Raw genomic sequence first — 18052 nt, 5'->3', positions numbered from 1 at the left:
TCCAACTTCACAATGTTATGCATTTCATTCTAATTTCAGGTACCACGGTCATTATTTTGTTCTTAAATAAAAACCCGTCTTTAAAATCCTTTACCTTCCGTACAATTTCTTTCAAAGTTAGATTCAGAAAAACAAAAAGCCACCACTCCAGGTTTTTGGTAGTATGTGATTGTGAGAAGAAAAGTTGAAAATATAAATTTATTTCTAAAAACTTGAAGATATCTGTGTGTATAAATATATATATGTGTGTGTATATATATTGTCTTTTGATGTTGATATTCATGTTTAAATTGTGCATTTATATAGCTTTTATAGTGATGCCCACTGTTACCTTATTTTGTGACTGACAATGATGGGATTTCAGTCATGCTCAGCTTTTCCAACAGTGCCAGTGATGGGATTTTTTGAAATCTTATTACTGGTTGCACTGCCTTGATCTCAGATGGAACTTTCAATCAAAAAGGCAATCAGAAGGTTATACATTCGTGAGATTCCCTGCAAAGCCAGTGATCGCATAATACAACTTGTTGGAAAGGCCTACTTGCCTCCAGTCCTTATGTGGCTATAAAGAGTAATTGGCTACTTAGCTCTCAGCACCTGCTTTTCCTTCTCCAAAATACAGCATAGCCCAGAACTCTGTTGGGTCTCAGTGTGGAATCTGGCTGCTCCTAGGAGATTTCCAAGTTTCACGCAGAGACTTGTCTTACTTTAAGCATCTGATTAAGCAAACTCTCCCAAAGACACATTTGGCTCTTTCTAAGCATTCTTGTTTCACTGGTGATGTCAGTGAATCTAAGTTTTATTTTATATACATATGAACACTCACCCACACACTTCTGCAAGACACTTTTACTGTAAAGTTTATATCCTAGAAATAGCAATTCTGCATGGCACTGCTACCCACCCCAGTATTCTTGGGCTTCCCTTATGGCTCAACTGGTTAAGAATCCGCCCGCAATGAATGAGACCTGGGTTCAATCCCTGGGGTTGGGAAGATCCCCTGAAGAAGGGAAAGGCTACCCACTCCAGTATTCAGGCCTGAAGAATTCCATGGACTGTATAGTTCACGGGTTCGCAAAGAGTCGGACATGACTTAGTGACTTTAAATGTAATAAATGGCGATTCTAACACTTGGATTTTATTTCTAGCATGTTTTAATCATCCTATTATTAATATAAACTTTTAAGTCTTATTGCAGTACTCATAAAATATTATTATAAAGAATTGCCTCAATACTGTTTAGTGCACATGTATGTATGTTTAAAAGAAATTTCTGCAATTTGATTTGATCAAATAGTGAACAAGTTTGAGGCTGAATTGATCCTATGTGGTGTCCAGTCACCCAGGGATGCCTCAGTTCCCAGGCAGGAACCTTGATTGTGAAGTAGGCAGAGGGAGATAATTTTGTCTCACTTGGCTCCGACTCACTGGTTCTTCTCCAGTATTTAGAGAACCCTTGGGTGGGATAAATTTAAACAAGGGGGGGGGGAAATCTAGTGCTTGGAACACAATAACGATCTATAGACACATTAAAATGCCTATGGACTGAATAAGCATTTCATTTGCAAAATAACTACACATGTATATGTAAGACATATGTTAGTATTGCTGCGATAGGAAAACCACGCACAGAGACAGAACTTTGCTGTTTGGTCGCTAAGTTGTGTCTGATTCTTAGTGACCTCATGAGCTGCAGCACTCCAGGCTTCCCTGTCCTTCACCATCTCCCAGAGTTTGTTCAAACTCATGTCCTTTGAGTTGGTGGTACCATCCAACCATCTCATCCTCTGTCACCCCCTTCTCCTCCTGTCCTCAATCTTTTCCAGCATCAGGGTTTTCCAGTGAGTCAGCTCTTTGCCAACAGTATTGCGGTGACAAAAAATGCACAGAGACAAAAGTAGTCACTTTGGTATACTCAAATCCCAAAAGTTTGAAAACCCCATCAACCTCTTGATGTAGGAAGTTTTAGCAATTCTACTGCTAAAGTAAAAAGTACTTTAAGTCAATGTAGGACTGTGAGTGTGTGTATATATTCTTCAGATCTTTATTTAAAGTCATGGTTGCATGCATGCTTGCTCAGTCATGTTTGACTCTTTGAGACCCCATGGACTGTAGCCCGACAGGCTCCTCTGTCCATGGGATTTCCCAGGCAAAAACACCGGAGTGGGTTGCCATTTCCTCCTCCAGGTGATCTTCCCAACCCAGGGATAGAACCCATCTCTCCTGAATTGTCAGGTGGATACAACTGAGTACCATTTGGGGTACTCTAAAAGTGTAGTTCAGCCTTATATGAATATGGTATAATTTACTTGATCCCATATTATAAAACCATAAAAGGGCTTTTAAGCTCAAAGAGTCAGCATAATAGTGGCAAAGAAAAGCAACAATAAAACCACACTTTCTTTCTCTCTTCTTGGGCAAAGTAAATTTAGAGATAAGATTGAAAAACCTGTATACCAAATAATATCTCCTGCCCATGAAAATCACCCTATGAAGATTATCTTATTAATTGGCAAGATCTGAGGATATGGATATTATATTCCTGAAAAATAGTGTAATTTTTGTTAGACACGTTTATGTGCCTGTAACCTATGCCATTTCACTGAAAAGTACACTAGAAATGAGTCTAGTATGCAAGAGATAACTGAAGTAGTAATTTAGTCCACACATTGGGCTAGAATGTGTGACATCATTAAAATATTAATTTTGGTTACTACTGTGACTACTATTAATGATCTACATTTACTATTTGTTTTAGTTACTGTGCCAAGTCCTAGTGTATTTGAAAGTCACTTTAGGTCATCATTTTGACCTCAAGAAAAAGAATTCAATAGTCAACATGATAAGTATTAAAGATAAACTATTCTCAGGCAAAGAAATTCAGTAAGGGGTCAGTTAAGTTGCTGAGCACTGGGAGGTTGTAAATTCTAAGTGTAATGTTTAAACATTTTAGTTGATCTGTCATGTCCAACTCTTTGCGATCCCACGGAATGTAGCCTGCCAGGCGTCTCTGTCCGTGGGATTCTCCAGGCAAGAATACTGGAGTGGGTTGCCATGCCCTCCTCCAGGGGATCTTCCCAACCCAGGGATTGAAGCCAGGTCTCCCACATTGCAGGCGGATTCTTTACCGTTTGAACCATCAGGAAAACCCTATTTAAACATTTTTATTTAACCCTATTTAAACATGTAGTCAATCCAGAATTCGATGCCTTTGGATTTCCAGCTAAAGCCCTGCTTCTCTCAGGCAACCCCAAGCCGATGACTGAGGTGTCAGGGGAACTGGAGGCTGTTTTTGCCCGATGAGAGATTCCTCTCACGGGATCCCCTCAGAACTCCCTATTTGTCTGACAAAAGTTTGTCAGATCTGCATTGCAGTCTAAGATTCTCTTGCCAAATCCTGCTTCTTAATCTCCTCACTTTGACGTTTTAAAATCTGCATCCTTGTCTGAAAAAGTTCCCCGCACAATCCTGTTTTCTTTATTTTACCTTTTACTCCTAACTCTGCTTTAGCACTTGTTTCCAGGAGGACCCCAACTAGCTGAGCTGAACTAGCCTTAACATATACCATGTTCCTGCCCATGTTCCTTTAATGTCCCAGTTGGTATCTTCCTGCGTGATCATCACCAAGCCATTTCTTATTTCTGGTTCTTTATAATAAAGACCCTTAAAATAAAAAGTGATCCATGGGATGGTTTTGTTGAACATTCTAGAATTCTAGTTAGAGTTGATGACTCTGTTAATCAATCTCCATCTGATTGGGAAAAAAAAGTGATGACAACAAAGGTATTTATAAAAATATATTTCACAAAGTAGGAAACAATACAGGAGTTTCTCTGAATACAATACATGGAGTAAATAAACAATATTGCATTAAAGCAAAGTAGAAAATTAAAATGATCTGCATGTAGTACTTGAGTTTTATCATACATTTTCTACTCCTAAATGGCAGGTTTGCATTACAAATTGAATATGCTCACATCTTCTAGTGCAGTTCTGTTTTGGAGTCTAAGACGTTCTGTGCATCATCATGAAGATCAGGGAGAGAAGTGCTAAAAACAGAAGCAGTAAAATTATGTACAAACCAGTTCCTGCTCTAAAACAGTGGGGTCAACTTGAAGCATGTTTATTGGGCAGGGCATTATGTAGATATCTAAAAGTCTAGAGTTTAAATATTCACATGAATCAATATACTTTCAGATGTTTGTGCTTGTTGTAAAAACACCAAATACTAGGATTATGAACAAAATAGAAAACAGTCCAAAAGTTTCTCTGGGAAAATGCTGTTCCTGCCATCACCAGTCACAATAACACTTTCTACTCTAAAGAGACTATTAGCTTCCCTTTGATAATATTGCCTGCCATACTCATCTCTTCAAAATGTACATGTATTAAACATTTATTGTATATATATTTATATAAAACAATCTAAAGGATTATTAATGGATATAATTTAGTTTTTTTTCATATAGTCCCTTAATCTATAAATTACCAACCTTAATAAATAAAAGCATTAATGGACATCAATAAAATATTTATTTCGAGGATTAAACAAATAAATTCACGCGCTAGCAGTAAAACCATCTGCCTCTTATGTAGTCCACTGTATGACACAGTTTCTCTTTGTGTCCTTGTGGGAGAAGGTGAACTGGAGGGAAAGAGTAATCCTGGTTCCAGAGAACAGGCCCATTCGAATGAGATTTCTCTCCTCCCACCACTGAGCTGGCAGTCCCCACCCTGGAATGGATTACAAACATGAATATTTTAAGGCTCGACACAATATTTAAAGATGCTATTCCATCTCTGATGAGTGGGGCCAACAATTATGTACAATGTGTGGTCAGCGTACCATGTAATCTAGGAGGCCTCCCAAAACTCCAAAAAGTCAGAATGTACAGCAGACCAAGTATTGCTTTATCATTAGTGGCGGGATCCTTACAGGTGAAGGGGAAAAAACCATTTGCATTTATAAAAATCCTCGCAGAAGACACATATCAGCAGCAAATATCTCGCAGGTCCATTTTTCTAAGAAAGCACCTTTTTAATTTTGATTTTTTCCTCTTTATATGCTATTCCTCTAAGGAGGAGCCAGGATCCCAATCTTTGTCTCTGGTGGTCAGGTAAATATCAAATATCCAAAGACTTCTAGACACTCCACATACTTTAATTCACACTCCACAAGATTTATAACCTCCTAACATATACTTTTTTATTTTTATTATTAACTTTTTGGTTCAACAGGAAAATGTAGTTGAGTTTATAGATGATTGGTCCTAAACTTGCCTCTAAAACAAATAGCCACATTGGTTGTATCTAAGGGGAGTGACCCTAGAATATTACAGAATGTTCAGTTCCCTTTGATTTATTTTTAATAATCCACTGTCAAGTTTCTTTGTCACTTTCACCGACAGAGTAGAGTTCGCCCAGTCTCTTAAAGCGGGGACCCCAGTCACTGAGGTAGTCAAAATTCTGGTCCGAGTCTGAGGTGGTGGACTCCAAGGAGCTGAGGGAGCCGGCCACGGACCCTCTGCCTTCATAGCCATAAATCTGAATGGAATCATATGGCGGGGCTGTGGGGTCATTATCCGCCTCATGTAGCCGCACGTTTATAAATTCATCCACATCAACACCGTTCGGAACTGGCGCAAGCCCTTGCCTCGGCATAAACTGCAAATCTGGTTTAATATCTTTACGGGGTAAAAATCCATTGATTCCATCTGGGTTTTGTAAAGTTGCAATGTCAAAAGCCTCTGTGTCTTCTTCCCCGCCTCCTTCGTCATCATAGCGAATGATGTTTTCTCTCACGTCTTCGTCGTCTTTGATGATGAGTGGCTCGTTTTTGTGTCGCCGCAGAGTCACAAACAGCACCACGATGACTGTAGGAAAAACACAAAACAACAATCAGCCAGACAGACATATAATTTCATAAGAAACACATGGTGTATGCTGAGCAAGGGGCATTATTTAAAAACGTATGAACATGTAACGTTCATGCATTCATTTGGGAATTAAGTGGAACCCCTTTCTGAAGTATGGGCACTGAATTTTGAGTGAATATTATTCTAGGTTGCTTCTATTTATTGAATGGTGATGAAGAAGCTGGGTTAAACTAACAAGTTTGCCTCTATTCATGGTGAAGGCTACATTTAATACCAGAGGGAGTTCAGGAGTGAATGACACAGAATTTGAAACAGCACAGATAGCATGATTAACTTGCTGTGTGTCTTGGGCAGGTCGTTCAATATTTTTTGACTCCGTGCCTCTCTTCTATAAAGAAAAAGGAGCTGAATAGATCATATCGAGTATGTTTTGTGTTTTTCTAATCAGTTCTTCAAGACTGTTTCCAATAAAATAATGTTCATTCAGACAAAGTGCTATATTAAGATGAATGTCAGCTTTGAATGGGCAACTTCTCTTGTGTGAAAATGCTAGCTTTCATCTACTTGGTAAAGTAGAACTAAAGGTGGGGATAGGGAGAGGAATGCATTAAAAAAAAAAAGCTTGCCAGATCAGCCAAATAACTTGGGCTAATGGCATAAAATATGGAAGGAAATGATGCTTAATACAAGGTACTGGGTGAGCAGAACTGATGTAACCAGGAAGGTAGTAACTGACATAACCTTTTTCCAAGGGCAGGATAAGATGTATGAATAACTTCCCTTTTGTGTGTCTTCTTACTGTCTAATCTCAATTTTGTAACTGAATTCTTTAGCAGAAAAGTTACAAAAACATTTTCTTAATTTGTAATCTTCATCTTAATTTGATTTTAGTATCAAGAAAACTATCTGAGAAACACAATGCAATTTTGAGGAAAAGGTATTTATTTGTTTGCTTGTTTGCTTTCATCTTATCTCACCAAATTTTGTGATTGGATGGATTCAGCAACCCAATCCATATGCTGTTTAGATAAGAGTATTTTGGACATATGAGAGGCTCCTCTTGAAGTAAACTGGTGTGCATCAGAAGCTCTGCGGGTCTTTTTATATAACAGTTGCTGTTGTAACCACATAAAGGTCCATCCCCACTTGCACCACCATTATTCATAGTTTATCTTTTCACGGGTGATGGAATTGAAAAAGGCAATGAACATTTCTCTCCAACTGGACATTTACTGTTACAATCTTTTTTTTTTCCCTCTTGGTGACCTCAAAGCTTGGAAAGTGGAAAAGAGTTTTTCTTTCAAAGAATGTTGACTAGGATTTTCTAGGTCGAGTTAGGATTTTCTGTCCTTATTTACAGTCATTTATGAACCAGAAAAATGATGACCATTAGGCTATGAAGAAAGTACATACCTAGCAGCAAAATGATGCATGCTAATATGGCTATTAAGGCGCCCATACTGAGTCCAATCGGAAGTACATAAGCTTCAACATTACAAGACTGGACAACGCCATCACTGCTACAGCCACAGACCCGGATGGTCAAGGTGCTAGTGCTGCTCAGAGGAGGATTCCCACTGTCACTGATTATGATTGGCAAAAGATAGACTTCTTGCTTCTGGCGGTTGAATCCATTATGCTTTGCCAAAATGCTGAGGGAATTATCTGGAAAATGAAAATTAAAATAGTTTGCATCGTTTCAAAATGGCTGCCTGAACAACACTTGTTTTTCTAGTTCATAAATCTGCAGTCTTCATGACAATCCCAACTCCACTGAACCACTCATGCTCTCTTCTTATTCCCTCCTCCCATTTTCCCAATTGGCACGGACCGTACACACCCTAACAGGTTCAGTGACGATAGCCTCAGGATAAACTAATGGAGTTTTACCCTCACCTTGTAAATGCAACGGATTTCTCTTGCAAAAATAATCTTCAAGTGTCCTTTTATAGAACACAAATTTCCCGAAGTCCCCATAAATAAGTTTAATGTTCTTTATCCTGACAGTGCCAACTAGACTATAATTTCACCACATTTGAAAGCCATATTTGAAAAGCTTTGTGTTACAAGATAAACTTTATGACAGTATGGCATACAAAACAACACACTTGATTCCCACAGGTACCTATTAATATAAAAAGAGTCATTTATGCTCTAGAGCATTTACATTAAGACACAACAAAAGTCCAATTTACTGCCAATTGGAGGAGATATGCCACATATTTTAAAATTCTGTAGAGAAGACCTGTAGTGGTTACACAAATAAGAATTAAATGAGAAGTCATAGGAGCAGGTGATCCATTTTTCATGTATAAATTATATGGAAATGTATACTGTTTATCTGGAGCTTAAGGACACTTAAGGGCATACTTCAGTTCAAAGTAGAACTGACTAGTGAGAAGTGATTGGTCCCATGGTAGCCCTATGAATCTCAAAATTTCACTCCCAAAATGAATTTCACCCCCAACTTTTTGTTGACATTCATCCCTATGTCATGAAATGTAGTTATATATGTATATAATATATATATATATATATATTTTTTTTTTTAGTCTGTTTTCTCATTTCAATTAATGAAAGACATAGGACTATTTAGATGGGAACATGATTATTTCTTACTAATATTCAAGCCAAAAACAAATAAATGTAACTTTGATTAATGTGTGCAGTACTATTTGGGCAAAATGATTATTTCAGTGGGATTTTTTCAAATATTGGCGTTTGCAGACCCCAGAATATTTGTCTGCCTCATTGTTGCATTTTAAGGCAGACATTCCAAACCATTGTTGTACAGTTCCTGGTCATAAATGTCCCAGTGATTTCTAGAATACTCAAATACATGAACAGATATTCCACTCAAATGATTTTTATGTAAATGTGTTAAATCTTCTGTATCATATAATACAATGTGCTGTGCTATGCTGTGTTTAGTTGCTCAGTTGTGTCTTACTCTTTGCAACCCCATGGACTATAGCTCACCAGTTTCCCCTGTCCATGGGGATTCTCCAGGAAAGATTAGTGGAGTGGGTTGCCATGCCCTCCTCCAGGGATCGAACCCAGGTCTCCTGCATTGCAGGTGGATTCTTTACCATCTGAGCCACCAGGGAAGCCAATACCAGAATTCAAAAAATGTGACAGACATTTACTAAAATAAATGTATTAATTATATATTTCTTTGCTTTGTTTAAGATATATGCAGATCTACAGTGTCTTGATGGTAAGCAGTTAGAGAGAAAAAAACTGAGTTAACATTTTTTTTCTAAGTTATTTCTGATTGTGTCTCATTATTTAGTAATTTGAAAAGTGAAAAGAGGTCTCTAGTGGAAGTAAGCAGTGATATTCCAAATGATCTAGTAATCTTTATTTCCATGACATAGAAGGAAATGCCAGTAAGCTAAAAGCAGGAGAACATTATCTCAAAACAGATGCCAAATATATAGCTGTGTGTGTTATATTTCCAGAAAGTGTGAGACAAGTTTGAGTACAGTTAATTAGTACAAGGAATATTTGAGGATGATTTCATATACCATAGTTCAAAACAGAAGATGGGAATTGTTCTTCAAGATGCAGTTAATGAAATTACAATGGAGGCTTTTGTCTTTTTGTGGTTAACATTATTTACATGAAAAACTATCTTTGCATAGTCTCTCTTTAAACAATCTATAATGATAATTTAGAAACTGCAGCAAGAACAAAGCTATCTCCTTTATTACTTAGAAAAGCATTGATGGGTCTTAGACCTAACTCATACTTATTTTTTTCTTTTATTATTCCTGGTATCTGCATATGTTGCTCTCTTTCTATACAAAGAAAATTATTGACTAAGTAAAGGAAGTTCATGGGTCATTTATGATAACTTTCACCTGCTACCTCCAGGCAAAGTCAATTGCCTCTTTGCCTATTAATATTTTTACCATATTTTCAGTTGGTATTTACATTTATTATTAATTATTTTATTAGGCTAAATTGAATTGTCATTATTTTACACCCAAAAAACCCATTGAATATTTGCAGTTTCACATACTTCAAATTCACGTATTTGAAATACATATTTCTTTTAAATTGTCTGTTGCAAATATGTTCAATAAAGTTCTGCTTTATTTCTTTAAAACATATGATGCCTTTTCATTTTATTAAAATTTTAATCTCAGTGTAGTCAATTTTATCAGTCTCTTTAATGATTACTAATTTAGTCTTATTTTTTAAGTTATTAGTTACATAAAAATTACTTTTCATAATGTTGCCTTTTACATTAAAGCAATTGTATGGTATCGCTATTTTTCTGTACTGATCATTGATTTTCCCAAGGTTAACTGTGGAGTAATTTATCTCTTACCCACTAACATTCAATTCTCAGTTCTCACAAATCAAAACTTTGTGTATCTTCATCCTTTTAGACTTTCTATTATGTTCCAGTGCTCTGTTTTTCTAATCTTGTATCAATACTATGCTTTCTATGTGTGAAAAATTTATAATAAATCATGATGTTTGTTTATCCTATTATATTCTTCCTTAGGAATATTTCAGTTATTCCTGCTTATTTGCAAATCTCTGACAAATACAGAATAGATTACCAAGTTCTATGAACATTCCTGTAAGAGTTTTATTTGAAATTATATTAAGATGTAAATAAATTAAGAGAATTGACACCTTTAGCCTTCTATATCAAGACTGTGTTTTATTTTAATTTATGTTAAAATGTTTTTATTTTAGCTGCAAGAGATTTTCACATATTTCATTACACTTAGTATTATATATATACATATATAGTTGCTTTAGTACTTATTACCTTTTTAATATTATATTTTCATCTCATTGTTGCTAGTGTATAAAACATAACTTTTATATGTTGGATTTAATTTCAGTCACCCTTTAAAACATTTTTTTTTTTTTTACTTATAAGCATATATCTCAACACAGAGATACATATGAAGAGCATGATAATGTGGGGAATTCCACAGTGGAACTGGAATTACAGTTTATAAAATTTATAAAATAAAATTTAAGCAAACTAACATCTCTGGAACTAATTCTGGAGAAGGGCACTAAACAGAAAAAACATTTATTCAGGAAGTGTAGTAAAACCTGGTAGGAATGACTTGAGTATGGTGTTTCAACCAGAACCTGGTAGCTAGCTTCTTCACCCCTTTTCTCGGCTCTGTGAGGTGGAAAGTGTACGCCAAACTGGTTCAGCCAAGAACACAGAGTTTCCTCCCTGCCACAGCTAGCAGTTGCAGGGCAGTGTCACCAGTTCTCACCCTGCTCCTAGCTACCTATTGACGGACTAGATTCTGAGTCGGTGTGGACAAGGCAGGGTTCCTTTCTTCCTTGCTGCCCCTACTTGGGCAGCAGAGGCTCTACCTTGGCAAGACTTCACAGGGAATACAGGGCTTCAGTTGTGCTTGCCCTGAATTATGACAGTGGTTTCACACTGGGAGAGCCAAGCCAAAAAGACTTGAGGCTACTGTACCCTCATGTTAAGTGCTCAGCTCCTAAAGTAGAGGTGTCACTCAGGGAAAAACAGAATAGTCTCCTCATGTTAAGTGCTCAGCTCCTAAAGTAGAGGTGTCACTCAGGGAAAAACAGAATAGTCTCCAACTCAGCTTCAAAGCCAATGGCTCAAAGTTTTGCCTCAGTTGAGAAGCAGAGAAGCTAGGAATCTAGAAACTAGAAAAGAGCTAGAGAGGAGCCTGCCTGGGTCAGAACAATTCTGAAACACTGAGGGAAACACCCTTCTGAAGGAGCCCCGATTTGGTTGGATTAGTCTATAGAACAATTTAGATGATTTCTGAATTAAAAACAATACAGAAAGCATCTGGCAACTAGTGAAATTTGACAACTTGGGTGTAGTCAAGGAAAGAGAGAACTCTGCCAAAACCACTGCCATTGCTGGTGACTGTGGGCAAACCCAAGGCTGGGATCCCCTGAGGTAAAACATCAGAGGCTTTACATTGTAGAGGGAAAACAGACCTCACTAAAATAATCCAGCCAGTTACTAAACAAATAAATGAACAAATTGCAATAACATGCCTTGGCTGAAGGGTCAATATCCAGAGTTATTATAATATATTCTCTAAAAATGTCCAGTTTATTTAAGACATTCAAAAAAACAAGAAAGCATGACCCATAAACTGGGGGTAGGGATGGGAGGTGGGAAGCAGGTGGGAACAGGTTTGCTCCATGAGAGCAAACAAAAATCAGGTTAAACCAAGACTGCTAAGAAACCATTGTAAATGTGTTCAATGAACTACAATAAACACAATAAACCATTAAAGAAAGAAACAGAGGCATGATGGCAATCTCATATTGTAGAGAATATAAATAAAGAGATAGACATTATTTTTTTAAAAGAACTTAAGGGAAGCTATGGCGTTGAAAAGTACAATAACTTAATGAAAATTTACAGTAGCTAAACTGTAAATCTGAATTGGCAAAAGAAAGCATTAGTGAACTTGGAGATAGATCAATAGAAATTTTGCAAACTGAAGTACATAGGGGAAAAAAAGAAAAATGAATAGAGCCCTAGAAATATATGGGACAAAATTAAGTACACCAATATACCTGCAATGAAAATACAAGGAGACAAAGAAAGGAAAAGAAAAAAATACGACTGGAAAACTTCAAAACTTTTTGGAAACATTAGTTTCCACATTGAGAAACCAACAAAAATCAAGGTAAACACAAAGACACTCACAAAGAGACAGAAAAAACACTGAAACTAAAAGACAAGAAGAATATTCTGAAAGCAAGAGAAAGTTGACTCATCACTTCCGAGGGAACCTCAATAAGATCAAGTGAATTTTTGTAGAAACAGTGGACCCAAGAAGAAGGTTAGTACATTTAAAATGCTCAAATCAAAAACTTTCAACCCAGAATCATATATTCAGCAAAACTGTCTTTCAAAAAAAATGAAATAGAGATATTCCCGGATAAACAAAAAATTGAGGGAATTTGTCACCAGAAGACATGTCTTAAAAGAAACAAGAGAGGAAGTTCTTCAGACTGAAAGCAAATAACAAATAACCCCAGATGGTAATTCAACTCCACACTAAAAACAACATCAGGATAAGTAATTATGTAGTTATAGAAGACAGTATAAATGCATAGTTTTTCTCTTTTCTTAACTTTTAAAAAGCATCTGTTTTATAAACTGTGCATACATAACATATTGTTGAGCATATAATAACTAAGATTTCAAAAGTAATGATTTGGTATCCCAAAATTATACTTTCAGTAATGGATAAAACAACTAGTCAGAAGTAAATAAGCAATAGAAGATTTGAATAACAGTATGAATCCACTATACCTAACATATTAATAGAATACTCCACCCAAAAGCAACAGAATATTCTTATCAAGTACACATGGAACATTCTGCATCATGTATCATAGGCTAGGCCATAAAATGAACCTCCATAAATTTAAAAGGACATAAATAATACAAAATGCATTCTCTGACTATAATGGAATGAAATTAGATATAAATAATAGAAAATAATTGGAGGAAACTCACAAATATGTGGAAATTAAACAATGCATTCCTCAATAACCAAAGACTTAATAAAAAGATCAAAAGGAAAATTTTTTAAAAATGAGACAACATAAGTGAAAATGCAATCAATCAAACTTTAATGGATGTAGCTATATCAGTGCTTAGAGGGATACTTATCAGGTTAGGGGCTTCCCTGGTAGCTCAGATGGTAAAGTGTCTGCCTACAATGCAGGAGATCCGGGTTCGATCCCTGAGTCAGGAAGATCCCCAGGAGAAGGAAATGGCAACCCACTCCAGTACTCTTGCCTGGAAAATCCCATGGACTGAGGAGCCTGGTAGGCTACAGTCCATGGGGTCGCAAAGAGTCGGACACGACTGAGTGACTTCACTTCACTTCATTACCAGGTTAAGGCCTATATGAATTTTCTCCTATCTTACATACTAACAAGAATCTCAAATACAATTTTTAGTATAAGAAATTATGGTACACACCTGTACCTTGTTCTTGATATTAAAAAAAGAGAAAATAACTTTTGACTTTCAGCATTAAGTAAGATAATTGATGGTGCTTATTTGAAGACACTGTTTATAAAAGTGTACTCTAATTTTTTTCAATTTAATTTTTTCTTTCATTTATTTTCTTCACAACAATGTAAAGGGGGAAAGTAGTCATATCAAGGACTTAACTGTTCACTACCTCTAAACTTGGCTTCAGTTATATTATTATGTTATTTAAAACCTTCATTAGAGTCCTTCATATGTAGATGCATTTCCATTTTATATCATTTTGTTGTCTTGGAAACTTAACCTGCTCTATCCTATGGCTTCTTATCTTAATTATATTTACTGCATTTTTTTTCTTTTTGAGCATAACACATGTAAGAGGATAATACCTTGATAATGACTTATCAGAGAAAACACAGACATTTTATAAAACTGGAAAATATATGAAACAAAAAAGATGAAATGATCACTGCAAGTCCATAGACACATAACTAATGATTTTTTTTAATTACATCTCTTGAAGTTGAGTATATAGTTACAGAGTTTGATAAATATAAAACAATATTGTGTCAAGATTTATTTAAGAAGAAAGTGGACTCTTAAATTCTCTAGTGTGGACTAATGTCCAGCTGGATAGATTAGTGTCCAGCTGCTACCCATCTAGTGCAGCTGTGTTGCCTTGAGATAGAAACACAACAACCTTATCACCTAGTTCTCTGATACTCTCAATAGGTGGAATATTCCCTAGTATTTTCTCAGTTAGGGATTTTCTTGTTCCCTCATCCTTTTATAATGTTTAGCTTATGAGCCTTATACCAAGGAAGATGAATGACTCCATTTTCAGAACCTTGCTTCATACTCCACACCCATTTGTTTCTGTTTATGACCAACTATTGAAGGAAAGATCATGAAAGGGTGTTAAGATGGACTAATAGCACCAGAAACACTTAAAATGACAATATGCCTAAGTAGTGGTATAGTTGGGTTCCTTTCTCCTTGTCTGAGTAATACAAGGTATACACTAAATAAATAGTAAAGAAAGGACCAGATAAACAGTAGGTGCATAGACTTGTTTGCTTTCAGATAGCACATTGCAATTATGCCATTATGTATGAAATTTCTTTCAGATTTTGACAACAGAATAATTCTGAATAAAAATAGCTACTTGAGGACTTCCTGGTGGTCCAGTGGTTAAGACTCTGTGCTCCCAATGCAAGGGGCCCAGGTTCAATCCCTGGTCAGGGAAATAGATCCCACATGCTACAACTAAGACTTGGCACAGACAAATAAATAAATAAATACATTTTAAAAAAGTTACTTATGTTCTTAGTTTTGCCACTGTGTTATTCCAAAACACTTGTTATAATTTTACGGGAAATTGCTAGAAGCTGTAACAAAGGCAGCCATCTTAAAGTTAAGTTCTTAGAAGTTTTGTTCAATAGTTTTGACTTTATAGAGACAAATAGATAATATTCAATACATTTGTGTATTATCTTGCTAGACTCTAAGCTCCTTGAGGGAAACTAGCCTTTGTCACAGCTCTTCTCTGTCTCCAGCACAGGACTTGGCGCAGAACAAAGATGCTTATAACAACATTAGTCACATTGTTTAACCTACATTTATTTGGTCTTCTCTCTCTTCTTTCTTTCTTTGTTCTAGACCTCCTGGTCTTTTCTGAGTTAAGCATCTTCTGTCTTCAGGGCTTTTATACTTGCTCTTTTTTATGCCTGATAATCTCTCTATCCCTCCTTAGCCCTAATTTGAATTATTAATATTTAGGCAATCTTTATGTCTGTGCTTCAATATCACTTCTTTGGGGAAAATTTCCTTTACTAGTCGTCCCCAATCTCCCCAGAAAAATTAGTTATATAATCTTCTAAAAACCTTTTCAATTTCATCAAAACACTCATCACAAAAAATGTTGTCATAATGGGGATATGATAGACCACTGGGGATACAGAAATGAACTAGGGAACTTCCAAGTAACAAATAACCAATTTAAGATGCATAATGAATACTCAGCAAATATTTGCTGAATAAATGAATAAGCAAGTAATCATTAGCCATATTGTGTGGGGCTCATATTTATTTCCATTCATATTATTTTGTCATAGAGAATTATATTATGGTTCAAATAAGTCAGTGAGAAGGTTCAGTTTCAGGCTATTGGAAAGAATATATAGCCAGGGGCTTATATGGAAATTTAAAAGAAATATTGATGGTTTCCAAGTCTTTCCCTGGACCTGCCTCATATCCTGTAACATGAGCAATAAACTGAGGATGCTTATATTCAAGTAGAGAAGACTCAGGGAGGAAGAAACATTGCTCTAAAATATCTGAAACAAAATCATTTAAAGAGGTACACACCAGAATTCTGTTTTACTGAGTTGAAATTGGATGACTTAGTCCTACATTCAGGAAAGGGCTCCTAATCCAAGTAAGTATCTTCTCTGTATTCTAGAAAGAATTTCTTCTTGATTCTTGATATTCAGTCTTTGAATCATTTGGAATTGGAAATCAAATGACCTTTCTTCAAAGGTACACTAGTACCCTTATAAGAAAAATTTCCTTTAGTAAATAAGTTAATAAGTGTTTGTTATAGTATGAAAACTGGTGTAGCTCAAGAATTTATATGTTGAAACCCTGACTCCACCCCCCACATCCCCACCATTGTGGCTGTCTTTGGGGATGGAGTCTTTAAGGGAGTTCAGTTCAGTTCAGTTTGGTTCAGTCGCTCAGTCGTATGCAATTCTTTGCAACCCCATGGACTGCAGCACACCAGGCTTCCCTGTCTATCACCAACCCCTAGAGTTTATTCAAACTCATGTCCATTGATTCAGTGATGCCATTGAACTATCTCATCCTCTGTCATCCCCTTCTCCTCCTGCCTTTAATTTTCCCCAGCATAAGGGTCTTTTCAAATGAGTCAGCTCTTTGCATCAGGTGGCCAAAATATTGGAGTTTCAGCTTCAGCATCAGTTCTTCCAATGAATATCCAAGACTGATTTCCCTTATGATGGACTGGTTGGATCTCCTTGCAGTCTAAGGGACTCTCAAGTCCACCACAGTTCAAAAGCTTCAGTTCTTTGGCTTTCAGCTTTCTTTATAGTCCAACTCTCACATCCATACATGACTACTGCAAAAACCATACCCTTGACTACACGGACCTTTGTTGACAAAGTAATGTCTCTGCTTTTTAATATGCTGTCCAGGTTGGTCATAACTTTCCTTCCAAGGAGTAAGAGTCTTTTAATTTCATGGCTGCCATCACCATCTGCAGTGATTTTGGAGCCCCCAAAAATAAAGTTTGCCACTATTTCCACTCTTTCTCCATCTATTTGCCATGAAATGATGGGGCCGATGCCATGATCTTAGTTTTCTGAATGTTGAGCTTTAAGCCAACTTTTTCACTCTCCTCTTTCACTTTCATTAAGAGGCTCTTTAGTTCTTCAGTTTCTGCCAGAAGGGTAGTGTCATCTGCATATCTGAGGTTATTGATATTTCTCCCGGCAATCTTGATTCCAACTTGTGCTTCCTCCAGCCCAGCATTTCTCATGATGTAGTCTGCATATAAGTTAAATAAGCAGGGTGACAATATACAGCCTTGATGTACTTCTTTTCCTATTTGGAACCAGTCTGTTGTTCCATGTCCAGTTCTAACTGTTGCTTCCTGACCTGCATACAGATTTCTCAAGAGGCAGGTCAGGTGGTCTGGTATTTACAACTCTTTCAGAATTTTCCAGTTTATTATGATCCACACAGTCAAAGGCTTTGGCATGGTCAATAAAGCAGAAGTAGATGTTTCTCTGGAACTCTCTTGCTTTTTTTATGATCCAACGGATGTTGGCAATTTGATCTCTGGTTCCTCTGCCTTTTCTAAAACAATCTTGAACATTTGGAAGCTCACAGTTCACATATTTCTGAAGCCTGGCTTGGAGAATTTTGGGCATTACTTTACTAGCGTGTGAGATGAAGGAAGTAATTAAGGTTAAATAAGTTTATAAGGGTGGGTCCTGACCCTGTAGGATGGTGTCTACAGAATACAGAAATGTCAGAGAGCTCTTTCTCTATCCATGAGGAAACAAAGAAAAGGTCATGAGAATGTACAGAGAGATGGTGACAATCTGTAAGCAGTTGAAAAAAGAGGGTTCAGGACGAATCCTATCCTGCCTACACTTTG

General features: G+C 36.5%; 1 protein-coding gene across 1 annotated transcript in view; it reads right to left on the bottom strand.

Annotated features, from left to right (window-relative positions):
* Positions 1-5149: 5149 nt before the first annotated feature.
* The window catches only part of CDH8 (cadherin 8), a 381309-nt gene continuing 368406 nt past the window's right edge, over positions 5150-18052 (bottom strand). Inside the window, exons 10-11 of the mRNA XM_055412624.2 lie at positions 7290-7541; positions 5150-5873 (exon numbers count right to left, since the gene is read on the bottom strand). Coding sequence (XP_055268599.1) covers positions 5380-5873; positions 7290-7541 — 746 coding nt within the window. The 3' untranslated portion in view covers positions 5150-5379. The remainder of the gene's footprint in view (positions 5874-7289; positions 7542-18052) is intronic.

The sequence above is a fragment of the Moschus berezovskii genome, chromosome 22 (genome assembly GCF_049115385.1).
Source record: "Moschus berezovskii isolate FMDL1 chromosome 22, NW_MosBer_1.0, whole genome shotgun sequence".
Classification (NCBI taxonomy): domain Eukaryota; kingdom Metazoa; phylum Chordata; class Mammalia; order Artiodactyla; family Moschidae; genus Moschus; species Moschus berezovskii.
This window is presented reverse-complemented; position numbering and strand designations above follow the sequence as displayed.